Source organism: Leptonotus elevatus, chromosome 3, assembly GCF_054856555.1.
Source record: "Leptonotus elevatus isolate MCC_2025b chromosome 3, RoL_Lele_1.0, whole genome shotgun sequence".
Taxonomy (NCBI): Eukaryota; Metazoa; Chordata; class Actinopteri; order Syngnathiformes; family Syngnathidae; genus Leptonotus; species Leptonotus elevatus.
In genome coordinates this window covers 25,189,565-25,208,630 of record NC_141241.1, presented here as the reverse complement: position 1 = coordinate 25,208,630, position 19,066 = coordinate 25,189,565, and the positions used below count along the sequence as shown (strand labels likewise).

Below are 19,066 nucleotides of genomic sequence, written 5' to 3'. Positions count from 1 at the left end.
TTGTTTTTGGTCAGATTAGGCACATGCACACTATGATAATGTTTAAACTAAACTACAAAAACAAGCATTCACCATTTCAATTTGTTTTATGTCTGATGGTAATTTAGCTTCAGGCAAGTTAGTAAAAATCAAAACTATAAAAAAAAATTTTTTTTTAAATCATCCTTGATTTCCTTGTTTATTAATAGACTTAGTTGTGCTTACAAATTATGCTGGATATTATGCAAAAATAATACCTGGAAAATCTCTTTAAGGTACATTTGTTGAATTCAAATAGTTAATCTGATATTGATGTGCACTAATGAAGGAGGTATTCAGAATTCAGAACTCAGACACACCCTTCATGAAAGCAATATAAAGATGAAGAGCTGAACAACGGCATTGAAGAATCCAGGCCCTGAGACAACAGGTACGCCAAGTTTACTGTAGTACATTCAAGATACGGCCGAAATGAGTTTCCTACGCAGGGTAGCCGGGCTCTCCCTTAGAGATAAGGTGAGAAGCTCGGTCATCCGGGAGGGACTCAGCGTCGAGCCGCTACTCCTCCACGTTGAGAGGAACCAGTTGAGGTGGCTCGGGCATCTGGTTCAGATGCCTCCTGGGCGCCTCCCTTGGGAGCATGTCCTACCGGCGGGAGGCCCCGGGGACGACCTAGGACACGCTGGAGAGACTACGTCTCACGGCTGGCTTGGAAACGCCTTGGGATCCCGTCGGAGGAGCTGGCTGAAGTGGCTGGGGAGAGGGAAGTCTGGGCTTCCCTGCTAAAGCTGCTGCCCCCGCGACCCGACCCCCGGATAAGCGGAATTGAAGACGGAACGGAACGGAACATTCAATATACGTATTATAAACAACTTACGTTTGCTTTATTCCCCCAGATTTGAAGATTAACAACAGACTACAATCAAACAGCAATCATCACTCCAATCATGACTCCAGCATTTCTCTTTATACTCCAATTGTTACTGATGGGTCTTCCTCCAGTAAGACTACATAGACTAGATAAATATGTGTTAATTCAATTACTTTTTATTTATTTTGTCTTATTAAAAATGTGTAATATAATGATTATTTTGTGTTTCAGACAGTATCTGTGAGTGGCGATGACATAGGCAAGTGAAATCATTCACAAAACAATTTTATAGCATTCCAAAAAATTTTTGTGATATTCTTTAACTGTTGGATCTTTCCCTCACACAGAAAACCTGGACATCACTGGAATAATTGAGAAGGCAAATGCTAACACAAGTAAGAGAACACATTTCTAAACAAGTAAACAATAAACAAAACAATTGTTTGATAGATTTCAGGATTTTCCGTGACGTGTTTTAAAAGTGGAAAAATGCAGACTAATTAATCGACCAATCTTGATTGCTTAATAGAAAAATGCTTCTGCTTGTTCTTTGACAGCTAAACATCTGGTACATGGTGACATTGCAATTAATCTGCTCAGGAATGCAGTCCCCTGCACAGCCATAGGATGTAAATGGCCTAAAACAGGGGATTATGTCTATGTGCCCATCGTTATCTCCAGTGTATTCAGTAAGTCTGTTGTTATTGTACTACATGTATTATGAGACAAAAAAGCTGAATATTGTCTTCAATCAGACATTTTGAGGCATGATAATGAATTAATTGCCAATCCCTGCTCTAAATCAAACCACGACACATCTCGATACACTTTGTTATGTTATAATTGCAACAGCAGAAATACAGGTATCTAAATCATTAACAGATGAACCATTTGAACCCTGCCCATCACAGAGAGCAAGTGACATGGAGCTAGGAATACCATCTCTTGATTTCCCAAGTTAAAATATTTACGTTGTACCAACATATGAATAACTAATATACATATATATAATATTACAATTTGATACTCACCACATGCAAATCTCCAAGCAAACTGGTTGTATGTAAACATCTGGAAACATCAGAATTTCCATTTATCAGAAGGTGGCTTTTGCAAGAAAAAGTTTGCACACCCCCGGTTTAAATAAAGGAGCTAACCAGTTATTTTTATATTAAATCATCTAGACATCTCTGTGAATTTTGATTCTGCAACTTAAAAAATAAATACAAATAAACCTTGTTATTATTTGTTATGTTTTATTTTGTTCTTGTTCAACATTTGACTCCACAGGCTCGCAAGAGCGCTCCATCATCATGCAAGGCTTGACCAGTTTCCACGAAAAAACCTGCATTCGCTTTATGTCGAAGCGCTGGTGGCAAAGAGATTACCTGCACTTCGTCTCTGGAGAAGGGTAGAGATATGCCCACAGTACATTAACTGTAGATGCTATGTGTTGGTGGCCTTTTTAAATGTGATTGGACTCTAAAGCCCCTCTGTGCGTCGTTACCTTACAGTGGTGGAGGGGTTTGTGTGTCCCAACGAACTGAGGCTAGGAGCTAAGTTCTCTGCGACTTTTTGCCCCTGGCAGGGTCACCAATGGCAAACAGGTCCTTGGTGAGGGACCAGACAAAGCATGGCTCACAGACCCTTTATGATGAAAAAGATTATTGGATCACGTTTTTTTAACTCCCTTAAACCCTTACATGAGATGTGTAAGAAAGGTTCCAAGACTACTGTTGTAAAAGATATACTTAAAATCTAGTCTTCCTCTTTGAAGTAATCAACCTGGGGTCAAACACACTTTCATAGCCTTTCACTGAACGAAGCAACCAGCCGGATCTCTTAGTGGATGCACGGGTTGACCATCTGGACTACATAGAGGGCAACTTGGATAGGGGAAAACTCTACTGTAGTTTGGGTTTGAAACATATCTTTGATGACACATCTCCTATTTGCTCAGGTGTTGGTCGTTCCTTGGTCGCAGGCCGAATGGACAGCAAATCTCCTTGCAGAAAAATGGCTGTGTGTTCTTTCGCACTGTGCAGCACGAGGTTCTTCATGCTCTTGGATTCCACCATGAGCAGGTTCGGTCTGACAGAGATGATCACGTCACCATTAACTTTGAGAACATCATTTCAGGTGAGCCTTCCTGATATAACCTCAAAGAGGCCGTATTTAACCACATTAAAGTACATCAAAGACAAAGTTTGCATTCAGAGCTAAACACTTCACTGCATTCAGTGTTTAATGATGCAACTAAAGTGTCGGCATACACTTTTGCACTCCCACAAAAACACTTAATAAGTGAGTGTTTTATTGTTGTTGTTTTATCTAGTTGAATTATCAATTTAGCATGATTATGTTGCGATGTGTTAATGTTGGTGAGTGTATATAAGGTATTGTATAGTACCAACTTTAAGGATGCAGTATTATAGAAACGTTTTTTTTGAGAGAGAGAGAGAGAGAGAGAGAGAGAGAGAGAGAGAGAGAGAGAGAGAGAGAGAGAGAGAGAGAGAGAGAGAGAGAGAGAGAGAGAGAGAGAGGATTGTACTAGACAGCATCACCATTTCAATATTTTATTCCTGTCTCCTTTTGTGTGTAGATCATGTAGACAACTTTGTGAAGGTGGAGACGAATAATTTGGGTACTCCCTACGACTTTAACTCGACCATGCACTACGCCAAGTAAGTGTTTGGCAAATCTAAAATGAAATACTTTATCCATCTACAAAACGTATCAGGAATTCTGGCATAATTCTTCTTTCTGTAGAAACCCTTCAAATTTTAAACAATTATTGAGGAGTTATCATGCCACGCTCAAGATTGCATTAAAATGTTCAAGACCCAAATAATAACACACAAAGTTATGTTGACAGTTTTCTGGGATATAAAAGGAACAATAGAACAATAAATCTGGATTTCCTAATCTAGACCGCCCCTGTATAGATTTGACACCACGCCTCATGATAGATCAGGCATGAAAATAGAGTCCGTGGTCTTTATTTCTTTAAATAAAATTGCAAGGTGAAGCAATGAATCTACCCCAATGACAAATAGAAGTTATAATTAGCTTTATTTATAATTAGTAATTAATTAAATTAGAGAGAGTCCTTATAACATAAGGTGTACAAGTGTCTAAACATTTTTTTAAACAAGAACAAATATTCAGCAAAGGCGTGTTTCTGTGTTAATTTGTGGAATGATTTTGGAACTGACCTGAAAAGATGTCAGTCACTTGCTGAATTTAAACAATTGTTTAAAAGCAAAGTTAAAAAAAAAAACTTAAATCAGACATGAGCTGTTAAAATTGTATATATGCTGTAATTTCTTTGGATGTGTCGGTATGAGTCTAATGAAAATGGTATATGTGAGTAAGGGGATATGATTTATAAATGTATTATGATATATGCCTATGAATTTCATGTACATGTGTCGCTGGCAAATGTGCACTTGTATATATGACTAGATATATACATTTCCTTTTGTTGAAATACATTAACCTTATAATTTTATCAACATAAAACAAATAAGTGGTTGACTAGATACGTTTTTAACTTCCTCCTACCCCTTTTGAACATATCAACTCTTTTCTCTCTTCCTAGTCTTGTTTTTCTTTTTTTACTTCAACTTATATTTTAAACTTGTAATGTGTTTTCTTTATGTTTATATGTTCAGTAATTCCATAAACCGAACTGCTTTTCATTCATATATATATCCAAAGCTGTTTATTTTGATATTATCTTTCATGCAGATTTTCCTTCTCCAAAAACGGACTACCAACCATTGTTGCCAAAAGTGATCCTGACCTTACATTTGGTCTTTCAAGAGAGATGAGCAGCAATGACATTGCACGTGTCAATGCGCTATATGGATGTGGTAGGTTTGAAAACCACAGTTTTCTTAAGTGTGATAAGTTGGTCAATAACCTTGCAGATAACGTAACTTCTCATCTAATTGCTTGTAATCTATCTAATCAAACTGAAATGTGTAGTAATCTGTGTTTCATATTGTGTGCATTGAAAACGTGATATAGTAGTTTACATTAACAAGGATATCGTCATTTGGCAATTCAATCATACATTCACACTTTTTTTTCCCAGGTAAAAAATAGAGGGATTGCCCATCAGATTCTCCCAAGTCTTTTTTTTCTCATCATTATTACACAAGATGACATCATCTGCCATGGAAATGAACTGAAGAAGGGAAATCCACGCTGTGTTCGCTGAAGTCGCGTTCCACTTTCTGATTAGCTTTATTATGCCGTTTGCTCTTTTCCTTTTTGTACACTGGCATAATACTGTATTTGCCAGGTAAAGGAGAGATGTGCCCGTAGGCTACATTCCTAAAATTATATTTGTATTTACTCAAACACTAAAAAACTAAGAAACTCTTTTAACGAGTGTATTTGTAACCAGGGTAGATAGATACAAGATACAGTTTTACTTAAAGCAACAGAAAGCTTAAAATGAACACTGGTGCCTCACTAGAGCAATTTAAAATGGCATCTTTTCTTTTGAAATGTTTTGATGTCCTTAGGCATATTTGTCCAACATTACAATAATTACATTTGAGTGATGTACAGTACATGGTGAATGGGGATGTTCGGAGAATAAAAGAAAATTGATGAGATGTGTTGTGTATTTTTATCAATGGTGCGTATTCCCTTCTCTAATCAAGCTGTGAAATTATGTTCAAGCAACAGCCTGGGGTTTGAACTCAATGTCATGTTCATTGTAATAATTACTATAGGGCTGTGCAATTATTTTATGCCACAATTAAAAAATCGACATAATCATAAAAAATAAAAAAAGATTAATACTAATTTTGAGTTACTTGAATTGATATATTTGCACTTTTTTTTTTTATGACTTATAAATCTTGTTTGGTCCAAAAGGAACTTGCATAATTATAGTGTTTAAAATAAATGTATTTGTCTTAATATTTTTTACATGTTTAAACATTTTCTTGTTTTTTACCCAAAAAAACAAATGATTGTATGAATCATGATTGCAATTATTACAAAATTAATAATTATTAAAGAATCTTTGTGCAGTTTGTCACTTTTTTACTCATGACTGCCACCTCTGGCCCAAAGCGTAACTGCAGCATCTGTATCAGGCTCGTTCATGGTGCGCGTGCGAGTACGTGCACGATCTTAAAGCGACAGCCACAGTTGACAAAAGAAACTGTGGAGTGTGCAGGGTTCCGCACACTCTACTATAAAGGCAAGATAAACGCTGATAGGTGCAGTCAGAGTAAAACAGTCAGGGGTCTTCGTGCTCATCTGAGCATTGGTGGAGCATGCATGATGTAGAAAAAGCTTTAAAAAACAAAACATAAACAAAAAAAACGATAGAAGTAAGCTTCTGAGCTGGTTGAAATGATACACTACTTCACACTACAGACCATTAAAAGATAAATTAAATCAAATGACTTTGGGTGTTTCCTGTGTCTCAAAAGCTGCATGAATAAAAAATGAAGTGTTCCATTCTAACTCAAATTGGAAACTACTACAGAATGTTTTGGTGTGTCATTTTCAGATGGCTCACGTGCACATCACAGAGAAGGACCGAGTGCTTTGCAGCAATATTGTACAGTACAATACAAGCAAATGTTGCACATGTCTTGGGATTCCTCTTGCAAGTAGTTGAGGCACACAAATCGCCTCAACTAATACTTAACCAAAAAAAAAAGTTTCAAGGTATCAAATTTAAATGGATTCTTAACTCATTGAGCCATTTTCATTAGTAAAAAGTAAGTGTTTTGTCCAGTATGAATTTGATAACTACATTATTTTACTATTTTTACCACTTGCCATTGACTCAAGATGGCATCACCTTTGCTGAGGAAGTAGGTAACGACCAATCATGGCTCATCTGTTTTCTGCGTTTGGTCAGCAAACTGAGCCATGATTAGTCGTTACCTACTTCCTCAGCACAGGTGATGCCATCTTCATTTGATAGCAAGTGGAAAAAGTCGTTTTTAAAGGTATTAATTCAACATGAAAAATAATAAATTTATCAAATACATTCAGGACAAATTATTAATTTATTGCTGCTGAAAATGGCTCAATGAATCAAGTATCCCTTTAAGTTTGAATCTGAAGCAGAGAGTTGCTTTTTTTATTAGGCAAATTAGTTTGGGCTGCTGAAAATATATAATTAAAAATTGGGTATTTGTATTTTCTGTGCTTTCTGTTTCATCAAGTAAATACACTGAGTGATCCCATGCTGGCCAGGTATTTTTGTATTATTTTTTTTTAAATGTAGCCTTCAGTATAATATTAAGTTTAATTTAGAGCACTAGTTAACAGGATTTAGTGATCTTACAGAAATTATTGGTCAGGCTTATCCAATCCAAGTTGCTTTGATAGCAAAAAAATCTGAATACACTGTTGATCCAGATTACACCATTTGAACATCGTGGCCTAGTGTTTGTAATTGATGTACAGTACTTCTAAATGGACAGACACTTTGTATAATTTTTCAATTCTTCATTGTTCATTAATTTTAAAACCCATTCATTTCAATGATATGCAAAAATATATCACATCAATGTACTTTTAAATAAAAAAATAATAATAATTTTAAGTCTAGCAATTGCTAATTATATTACATAGGTCGTCCTGCAACAGGAATAGTGCCCAGTGGACTGCTGTTGCTTTTAAAAGTTGCTTTCTCCTATAGGAATGACTGTTGAAACAAAAAATAAACCCTTAAAAATCCTGATGTAGATTATTTTATTGGATGATACAATGCTGGCTGTGCAAACTGAGGCCAGTAAGAGAAGCCCACAGTATATTACTCTGTGCCTTTGTCCTGGAATTAATTTAAGACTTTCAAATTGGCCATGATGATCTCTTTGTTTTGTTTCAAATTAAAAGATGACAACAAATTTTATGCCAGTTGCTCCTGCTCTGACTTGTAGCACACACGGACGCACGACTGGGGGTGGAAGGCGTTTTCCAAGCGCCCATCCACAGTGGCCAAATGTACATCATCCACAAGTGGAGGTCTTTTTGCAGTTCCTTTGAGATGTGCTCTGCCCATGCCGATCTCCTGCATCTACATGATATGTAGACTGCACGGTTCTATCTCTGCGATGAATTTAAAGAGATTGTGGGGAGCTGCTTCAAGGCGGTGTAGCGATTATTTGGGTTGCCGTAATGGCTTAATGAGAAATTTAGACGGTACTAAGGGGTGTTGTAATTTCCTTAGCAACCTCTGGGGCACCACGTTGACTTTGCTTGTTTGTAGGAGCAAAATAAACGATAAAAATCCTATTATCAAGTATTCATAATCTGAAGTTGCTACTTTAGTTAATCATGGAGTTCTTTGCTTTCATAAGAGAATTACTTATCCACTCAGTAAACACAAATGATTCGGCAGAAATTGAATTTTTAGACAACAAATGTGTTTAGTAAACACACATATATCAGTCATAGCCTAACCTATTAATGAAACGGAATAAAAATGTGAATCAAAGATAAAAAGAAAACTTTGAAATGTACTTTATTGAAATAGTACAATATCGCTTTTACTTTTGCGAAAAAACTAATGAAAACGCAGCTATTGTCATATAAAAATTGTAACTCAGCAAATTTGCATCTCAATTCAAGTCGCCACCTATTTGTGCACAGCCAAAAACCAAACAAAAACCAGACGATGGCATAATTTGCACCCCTGAATACGCCCAAATGACATGATGATATTATCAATGCTGTGAAGGATTTTTATTTAGATTTTTACATGAAAACACAACAGATAGTATGATGGGTACCATAGCTGCCTCACATGATGAATAATTATTTTGGGTTGTGACCTTCTGTATGGGGTTTACAAGCAATTCGTCTTTCAACACACAAATCGTTGAAAATGACTACCTGAACAAGAAGTGAAGTGAAGAGTGAAGTCTAATCACTACCCACTGTGATGGAAAGAAGAAATGGAGAAATATTTTGTGGAGTGATGAAAGCAACATTTTTCTTTTTGTGTGCAGAAAGTTGGCCATTACAGTACACTGAAGAAAGTGGTGTTACAAGCAATAAATTGCAACATCAGAATGTTTCCCTCACTGTGTTCTTGGGCCTATTTATCACATTCGGTGGATCATGGATCAGCTTGCATGCATAAAAATATTTTGAGCAGCATCTTGGTTATACACCCACAAAAGCAAGTTATGGCGTGGTAAACCCAATCTCTGGACCTTAATCTAATAGAAACGTTTGGGGGTAAAAAATAAATAAATAATAAAGAAACGCTGTGTCTGTTTCTCATCTTTATTTTCATGCTATAGTTTGGGAATTTTGGTGAACAGAGGGGTTATCATTAGACCAGCTAAAAGCAAGTCTAATTTGTGGTGCAGGTGGTGTGACCTAATTTTTGTGGAATTGATCGAGGTGCAGGCAAATTCTGAGCTTGGTGGATGGATGTCATCGTATTTCATTCATGAATATGACAACAGCGTGCATCGAATCCTCGTAATCATCATACAAATTAACTGAACTGAATTGAATTGTTATTGGTGTTATTATTATTAATTCATTTATTTGATCAACGATCACATTGGAAAGTGATTAAATGCGCATTCCACAGCAGCAATCTGATCATCCTGCCTAACTTTACATCATCCACCCGAGGAGGTCTGCTTCGATTTTTCGCATGAACTCCAGCAAGTCTATTTCTGTTTTCACAATGTCAAAGGGTGAGCACGCTGATTTTAAAGTGTATGAGGGGAGTCACTTACGTTATCTGGCAAGCCCTCCCGCAACGACAAATTGACAATTGTCAAATCATAATGGGTTGGAACAGGTAAGGTTAGATTTTTTTTTCAACAGAATGTTACATAGATAACACTGTTTGTACAATTAATACTGGTTTAGTGATTCACAAGAATGCTAAATCCTAATTAAATTACTCTAAATATTTGGGTTATTTTAGTTATTTTAAATTGTTATTAGGTGCGCTTTGCTGAATTTTGCTTGTTTTGTAATTATTTTTCATTTTATTTTGTTCTTGTATGTTTATTACAGTTTTTGTTTTTGTTTTGTTTTCATTCTTTTTCATGTTCAAATAAACTCAGCCCAATACTGAATTGTCTTCTTTTTTTGATAAAGGATCTAAAATATGGAAAAATGTATCTATGTTTTGATTTACTGTATATAATGCAATGTTTCCAACTGCTATTGTTTTGAACACTACGGCACCATTATTGCTTATGAACAAATGAGGTGGCGTGGAATGCATACGCTATGACACCACATCCCATGACACGGAAACAATCACATTTGTTCTCAAACTCTTATATGGAAAGTTCAGTACAAGTGCCTCAACGCTGAATCAGTGACCGTTGGGCATATTATGCATATACTATAACCACTATTTGTTTGTATTTTGACATTATTAATGTTGTTTTTACATACAACAGAGGCATAATAGACAGTTTGAAGCAAGAAGGTTTTGTTTGGACGACCTTGTTCTGGGGTCATCCAATTTGAAATCAAAGGAAAATATTCAAGGAAAATATGCATCATATATTAGTTCTTCCAAGACCTTAGCTCAGTAAACATTACATGACTAATTCTAGGTGTGTGTTTTTCTTTAACTTATTTTTGTAAAACTTCTCAGTATTCCAACTGTGTATCAACACAAGCTAGTTTTCATTTGTTGACAAAATTATGGCAGTGTGTTTTATTGTGCTTACATTTGATATTTGCTCAATCTTTTTTACACTTGAGTGGTTTGTGAGAATGCTAAACAAAAAACTAAAAAAAACTGAAAACTCACTTGAGAATGCTACCCCGTAAAAGAAAATAATTTGACTCACAGGAAAGAAAACTACAGAAAGGAATTACACATCTCCACCATCTCTTCTCAGATAATATGTTTATATCATATACATCCTTGCTACAAAAATATAAAATAAAAAACGGAAACTTTTTACATTATTTGCAAGTTAAAAGTATGATAAAGAAACAAATTCCAACACTCCAGGGTACGCTCCAACCGCCTGTTTTAGCTAAAGATATTACCAAGCTTTCTCCGACAACAACAAAAAAACTCTCAAAAATATATAAGTTACTTTCATATACTGATAAAACGTCTTTACCCATCTCAAAATGGGAAACAGACTTGTCTATAGCTCCGGAGTCTGTCTTTTGGATTCAAGTTTGTGAAAATGTTTTTAAAATGACAAAACACACAAATTTACAACTTATCCAATATAAAATTATTCACAGAACATACATTACTCAATATATGATGAAGAAAATGGGACTCTCAGACTCCGACATTTGTCTCCAGTGTTTACAAAACACTACAGACACTTATTTTCATGCTTTATGGTTATGTACTCCGGTTATGTGTTTCTGGACTAAAGTCTGAGAAAAACTTTCCGCTGTCTTGGACTGTAGGATACCGTTCTCTCCAAACTTGTGTTTGCTAGGTGACTTAACAACAATTGACTTACCACATAAACAATTTCAATCTATACTTGTAGCCCTTACTATCGCAAAAAAAACAATTCTTGTTAACTGGAAAAATAAACAAGCTTTGAATATCGACCAATGGTCTAACCTCCTCATAAATCATATTTTAATGGAAAAAATATCTGCCTCAAATAAAAACCAAATGTCAAAATTTAAAGAAACATGGTCTACGTATATAGAATTTTTTAACCTAAACTTGGATTTTAATTCTGCCTGTTAGCGAGAGCCACAGCAGCGTTATAACTTGCATTGATGTTTCTGTATTAGGCAATTTGTAACTAATGGTTGTGTTTCTATAGTCAGGAACCCGGCTGCTGCCAGCGGGATCGAGCGGATTCACCTCCGATGGGCACCAGGGGTTGATATTCGGATTCACGGCATGCCAGTGGGTTAATTCTGTGGGTGCTGTCCCCCCTGGCGGGGAGTGGGCGGGTCTGCCCCTCTGTTGGCTGCTGGGTGGCGGCTGCGTCTTGGCCGTTCCCTGGGTCTCTTGGGGGGTGCTGCGTTGCGGGGCTTTCCCTGGTGTCGGGGGCGGCGCCGTTCCGGCGCGGTCCGTCGCTCTGGGCCCGGCGACGCGGTTCGGGGCCTGTGGGCCGCCGGGGTGCCCGGTGGTTCCCTCTCCCCTCCCCCTTCCTCCCCCTTGCTGCCTCTCCCTCCTCGCCTCTCCCCGCCCGTCCTCCGCCTCCCTGTCCACTCTCCCTCGTCACCCTTCCTCCTCCTCTCCCCCTCTCCTTGCGTCCCTGCCGCTGCCCCCTGCCCTTCTTGTCATCCCCTTCCCTCCTCCCTTCCCCTCCCCTGGGCCGGGGGCTCCATCCATGGCCCGGGTCTAGGTGCTATGGGGGCCGGCGGGGGTGGCTGGGGTTTGGTGTCGTGCCCGCCCCGCTCCGGTGGGCGTCCTGACACCTCGGGCGGGACCCAGTATCCGGGGGGCGAGCCCTATCGCCCCGCCGGACGGGTCCCATATGCCCGCCGGGGTCCTGGTGGGGTGGGTGGGGGCTTGGTGGGCCGGTGGGGTGCCTGGTGGGCCTGCAGTGCCCCGTCCTGCTGCGTTGGGCCGGGGGCGCGGGCCGTGTTGGGTCGGGGGGCGCTCCTGCTCCTGGGTTTGCTCTCCGGCCGGTGGCCCTGGCGGGGCCCGGGGGTCGTCCTTTGGCGCTGCGGCGGCCTGGGGGGCCCTGAGGTGTTGCGCTTGCTCTGTTCCGGCGGGGGTCGACGGCTCCCCTCTTTGGTGGAGATTTTCATGCATGCCAGATCCACCACACCAGCATCTACCGAAACTCAGACGCAATCTGTTTCCTCCTCAGGTTATTGAATCGGTGGAGGCTGGTGTCTGCGGATCTCACGCGGCTTCGTCTGTCCTTCCTTCCTTTTCTCGGTCTCTCCTTTGGTCTCTTGAGGCCTCCCTGATTTTATGTTTTTTGGATTTGTTGGGGTCTGGATGTTTCTTGGGCTGGGGAGGAGTTCTGGTGGGGGGTGTCTGGTCGGTGCTGGATTTCACCTTCCTTGGTTTTCTTCGGTCCCCTCGGGTCTCCTGGTGTTCGGTTTAGGTGAACGGTATGAGATTTTTTTCTAATAGGTTTTCTGGTGAGCTAACAAATACACGCACGCACGCACGCACGCACGCACGCACGCACGCACGCACATACACATACTCACCCACACACACAAAAAAAAATAATAATAATATATATTAAAAAAAAAGAGCAATGATGATGACATTTCCGAATGAACAATACTGAGCTCAAAAAAAAGAAAAGAAAAAAAAAAAAAAAAAAAAAGGAAAGAAAACTACATATTTTTAAAAAAGTCAGACACACCCTTTTTTTGAGACAAATATAATCAGCAAGAGCTGAGCAGAGCTGAAACATCCAAGAATTGGGGCGTTCGCGACACAGGGAAACCTGCTCTCCACAACTGCATCAAAATTATTCTTGTTTTTTCCAAAATAGAAAATTTACTCAATCAGACTGCAATCATGACTGCAATTTTTTCAATCTTCATCCTACTGTCACTGATGGGCATTCATCCAGTAAGACCACAAAACATATTTTTTTATTTATATTATTTTTGGCTTAAACGCCATTTTTTTAAATCTTGTGTTAGAGAGAACAAAGATAATCTAATGAAATGCAATTTGTTTCAGATCACATCCCAGGACGAAGACGGCCTACGTAAGTAAAACCTTGCTGAAATTGACACACAATCTTGCTGTAAATACACAAAGGCAGAAGTACTTGTTCTATTTTTATTTTAGGCAGCATTTGCTCCCCCAACAGAAAACCTAGGTGTCAGTCAAAGGATTGAAAAGGCAAATGTTAACACAAGTAAGAGAACAATATACACACTTCAAATTGACTAATTAATCAAACTACAGTGTTGTTTAATAGATTTGGGCAATTTCTAGCTCATATATTAAAAGTGGACAAATCATCTGACACATTAAAGCGCCTATCATGAGTGTTTGCAATACATGTTTCATCCGGTGCCTGTTTGACAGCAACACGTCTGATACATGGTGACATTGCCCCAAACGTTCAAAGGAATGCAGATCCTTGCACAGCCACAGGATGCAAATGGAGAAAATATGGAAAACATGTCTATGTGCCCATCAGTATAGGCTCTGAATTCAGTAAGTTGCACATCCCTCTTTAAAAACTGTGTGCAAATGTTGTAAATTAGAGCATAAGAGAATTGTTCTTTTCATGTTTTCATACACAATCCCAAAAAGCTATATAATGCATACCTCAAGCTTTATCAAAGGTTTTACCCATCAACTGTGAGCATCTTAAAGGGACCCTGTACTCTGTTGAACATTGCCACTTACGGACAGTTCTGTACTTAAAAGTACAAAATACCCACAAGAAATGACACAGTAGATATTTCAGGCTTGTTTTGTGTATCACAAACAATGTTATGAAGTTGTAAGTAGCACCAGCATACAGCAGTGCTGTAAGCTTCACGACAGGAGTCACAATTTGTTTTATTTAACCATTTATTTACCAAAATAGAAATGACATTTCAGCTCGTGTTTTTGTTGTTGTGGGTGAAAACGTCATTTTGTTTGGAATATTACAGCATTGACGCATATGTGGTATGACTGACCTCAGTAGATGATTTTCATTTGAGTACCTCTGATATAGTCCATGTGCTGTTGTAAATAAAGTCAATTTTCCTATTAAATGTACAAACTGTAAATGTATGTACAGTAGACCTCTATGACTAAGACTGTGAATTGCATTATTTGTTTTCAGCAGTTCAATATTTGTGTCCTCAGACAGTCAAGAACGCACAATCATCGTCCGTGCTTTACTGAGTTTCTACGAAAACACCTGCATTCGCTTTATGTGGAGGCGCTGGTGGCAAAGAAGCTACCTGCACTTCTTCTCTGGATCTGGGTAGGGTTATTCGCACAATACGTTTAAAGCTATAGACAGTATTCACTGATGTCACGGGATGACGGGATCTCACAAGTCAGCGCCATTTGGTGTGTCTGGATTTACAGTGACTGCTGTTGTTTTTCCACCAAATGTTATTTTGTTTTTGCTAATGTCATCCTCTCACGCTACTTGTAGGCCAATAAACAAGGATGGATGTGCGGAAAGTTTAGATCAGGAATGACGAGATCCGGTCCTTGAGGGCCCTGCAGGTTTTGGATATTTCCCTTCTTCATCACAGCTAAGTCATAATCAGCTCATCAGCAAGCTCTACATAAGCCCGATCATGATCCTGTTAATTGGAATCAGCTGCTGTTCGAGTAGGGAAACCTCTAAAACCTACAGAAATCGCGCTAACAACAAGCACCAGCATGTTTACAACAACAACATTCTTGACTCATCACTTATTTTCATACACTGATAACAGTTTCAACTTTTGGGCTTCTGGGAAACGAAAATAGAGACCTTAATATTTATTTTTTCTTAGTAACAACACGATTTCAATGATAACAACTGCCAATAATTAAAATACATTCATACATACAATAATTGAACAATTGATATGAAATCAACTCATACATACATTGCAAATACAATGCCAAAAGTTTAACTTAAACTTTGAAAACACCAAATCCTATAATTATCTACTGCTAAACTGTTTATTATGGGTTTGTAAACTTGATCTTACTGGAGAAACAGATGCAACAGACAGGAGCAGAACAGTGATAACAATTGGCGTCATGGTGTTGCTGTTGTCTAAAAATGAAGAAAAAACTGAAGGTAAATCGTTAAAAGTGTGTAAGTATGTGTGAGAGAGAATTTGAACACCCAGTAGGTGAATGCGATGTTAGTGTGTAGTGCTTTGAGGGCCTGTACAGGTGGAAAAGTGCAATACAAGTGAAAGACCATTTACTATTGAATCTCCCATCCATCATATTACTAAGAATTGCTTGGTGGAAAAATGATGGTTGTCTGCCACCATGCATTTTTAATTTGTAAGTGAATTTGAAAAACTGAAAGGGAAAAAACATCATTAAAGAGTTCCGTCTACTCTATTGTTCCAGATTGATACCTAAAATGATGACTAATGTTTTGGGCTGAAAGGAATTTGGTGCTCTACTGTAAGGTGTAATTTACTTGTCATTTGGAGAAAGGCTTATTATTTAGTTTTTTTCCGCGTTGTGCAGTTGGGCAATTATCACCTCGAGAAAATATAATATCCCCTCAAATCAAGCCCTTATATGGAAGTTTCCATGGTTTGTTGTAATGAATAATGACACTTGAGGCTGGAATGAATCAATAACAATAACAACTAAAGGTGTGGGGTGGGGGGGGGGGGGGGTGTGATTCAAGATATTGCACTTTGCTCTAGTTGAGATGAATTATTCTGACGGGTTTATTGAACTTGTTTTATGCCTAATTGAAAATTAAACTTTATTATACTGTTATTTAGAGGTTAATATTGGCTAATTCAAGTCTGAATGGACAAGTGTAAATTATAATAAATCAGTTAAATCAACAAGGTGGTCTGAATGTACATTTGCACTGAATGGAAAATAATTACATAAATGTCATGTATTTTGAATAATTATGTGTATTAGATAAGATAAATAAAATGTAATTCAAACAAGTATATGCTATTCATCTTGTATAGATAACCTGATTATTATGCAATTCAAACAATGTACTTTATGTGTTTTAAATAAATACTCTCATTATTACTTAATTGGAGTAATTATACTTTATTAATACTAAATACATAAATCTGAGGATTATGCATTTCAAATAAATAGGCTTTAATACACTAATGAATATGTACCACAAACGGTTTATTTGCCAGGTTTGTGTTAAAATTATGTAAAAATGGTAAATGCTAATTTGTCATGTAATAAAATTAAATAAAACTTCAATGTTAGGCTTAAATATTTCTGTGAGTTACTTGGAACATAAACGTAAAATTATTGTGTAACAGTGAATTCTACGCATAATACAGGACAATTGCCGACCCAGTACAAGAGCCCAACACAATCTGTACAAGTCTGCTTACTAGTACCTCCTACTTCATTCGGTTCCTTCTCCTCCAACTCCTCCTTCAATGAGGCCAACACACCTTCCTCTTCCTTCTCCTCCAAGAACGGCACCACCTCCTCATCACCATGACTTGAGTCACTCAGTCCTTCAATACTTCCTCCACTAGTGGCCTTAACAGCTGATGTTTCTGTTGCTAATAATAAATGTATATGTAATCATAATAATGTTAACTATTGTCTTAAGACACACAGCAATTGATGTAAGAAAACCACACACACACACACATAAATATCTCTCTCACACGCGACCCCCCTCTCCCATCACACACACACGCGTGCTTATGCGAAAGTAATTCAGCTAATTTGTCCACATACCAATTAAAATGGAAGCATTGCTTAACTGCTAACTGTGTTGTGATCAAATCACAGATGGAGGTCTTCTTGATGATTTCTTGATGCTGAGCATTGCAACAACAATCAATCAATGATGCTCCATTACCAAATCCTTTGCATTAAATGTATGGACTACTTGGTCTAATATTGAGCCATATTAAATGTGCTTTCCACGGGGCCTACCTGTCGACGTGCTGCTGGAACCTGCCTCAGCATCTATGGGCCCCCTTTCTACACTAAAAAGCTTAGTCATTTTTCCACATTTGGTTGCACTTTCATGAAGCATTTATATTTTCTCCCATCTTATTTTTTCGGACCACCCATTTCCTTCACTTACTACACATAAGAGAATCTCTATACAAAGTTATACAAAAAAATTATGCCGCGTGGGATTTTTTTTTTTTAATACTCAGTTTAGAAATATTAGTTGGAATAAAGCATGGCTTGTTCCTTTTACGTTCTTCATTACAAATAAAGTTAAGGAACTACATTTAAAAAATATTACATAATATTTACCCAACAAACATGTACGTTTCACATTTTGTAAATATTGATAACAAATGTTGTTTTTGTAAAGTTGTACCGGAAAGTGTAACACATTTTTTTTTTTTTTTATTATTAGTGCTGCTTTTTGGAAGGATATTGAAAAACAAGATTATATTGGAAAGCAAAAACATTTTGAGTTTAAGAACAAAACATTGTCAGCTTTGGTTAACTTGTATGTTTTTTAAATTTCTATATCCATAAATGTACATTTTTAAAATTGAAACCTTTGTTCAAATTGTTTTTGATTGAAATGGAAAATTACTTTAAGTCTCTTAAATTTGTAACAAATAAGAAATATAATTTGATAATTAGTGATACTTAAATGTTTTTCTTTTTATGTTTTTTTTTAATTGTATTTTTTTTTAACTCTTTGACCGCCATAAACGTTATAAAACGTTTAGCATAAACCTACGGAAGGAAGCCGAGGACGTTAAAAGACGTTCACTATTTATTTTTATTTATTTTTTTGGAAACGGGTGGAGGAAAGCCTTGGGCAGCTGTGCTGAAAGTATCAGGCAGATCTGGTTAGTATAAGGACTCGTTTTGGCACCTAGATGGCAGCGATGACTCTCTTTGCACAAGGTTGGATGGGCCGCCCACCGTGGGCGTCAGTAGAAGACGTGAGGCGGAGCTAGAGTGTTGAGGAGACAATGGCTGATGAAGCCACAATGGCTGACCAAGCAACCGGTTGCAAGCAGCTCACGCTTGAGCATTTTTTTCAAAGACGGAAAACATCGATCAATACTAAAAAGCGCATTGATGTCGACTATGATGATGACTCCGAGCTTGACGCCAAAGTTGGAAGCCTTGACGCGACTGTTATGATCACGTAGTAAGCCTCACCGGCTAAGCGCGGCTAGCGCGGCTAGCGCTGCTAAGGCCGGAAAACGCGCACAATAACCGACCGGGTACTTCTACACAATCGGACATTCGATCGGGCGATGGAGAGTTGGCATCGACCAATGCAGATTGATGATGATGATGATGGTGAATCCCGAGGTTGACGCCACAGTTGGACGCCACAGTTGGACGCAGCCTTTATTCTCACGTCATAAAGCATCACCGGCTAGCTCTGCTAACGCCGGAGCTGCACATGCGGACATTTTGTCGGACAATGAAGAGTACCCCGAGTCCAATGCATATTCATCGAAGGAGCGGGTACGGTCTGATCACGGAGAAGACACTGGTTCTGGACTACGATGCCACCATGAATGGAGTGGATAAGATGGATCAGAACATCTACCACTCGGTATAGCAACTGAAGGACATGAGGAAGCCAGACGTAACACCACCGTAACGTAACCGTAGCATGATCCTGATATTAGGCTTGA

General features: G+C 38.2%; 1 protein-coding gene across 1 annotated transcript; it reads left to right on the top strand.

Moving 5' to 3' along the window:
• The first annotated feature begins 334 nt into the window (after window positions 1–334).
• LOC147177535 (low choriolytic enzyme-like) lies at window positions 335–5,356 on the top strand. The gene is made up of 10 exons (XM_086071620.1): window positions 335–409; window positions 876–980; window positions 1,082–1,109; window positions 1,198–1,245; window positions 1,408–1,539; window positions 2,141–2,261; window positions 2,811–2,989; window positions 3,453–3,534; window positions 4,601–4,725; window positions 4,950–5,356. The coding sequence occupies exons 2-10, from the start codon at window positions 927–929 to the stop codon at window positions 4,958–4,960; spliced, it is 780 nt and encodes a 259-aa protein (XP_085927746.1). The 5' UTR covers window positions 335–409; window positions 876–926; the 3' UTR covers window positions 4,961–5,356.
• Window positions 5,357–19,066: the final 13,710 nt, after the last annotated feature.

What these genes read in the sequence shown, in the direction of transcription:
- LOC147177535 (XM_086071620.1), top strand. Translation starts at nt 927, where the DNA reads ATGACTCCAGCATTTCTCTTTATACTCCAATTGTTACTGATGGGTCTT. An exon ending in GAAGGCAAATGCTAACACAA is followed by an intron (nt 1,246 to 1,407) that starts GTAAGAGAACAC and finishes GTTCTTTGACAG; the next exon opens with CTAAACATCTGGTACATGGT. An exon ending in CGTTATCTCCAGTGTATTCA is followed by an intron (nt 1,540 to 2,140) that starts GTAAGTCTGTTG and finishes TTGACTCCACAG; the next exon opens with GCTCGCAAGAGCGCTCCATC.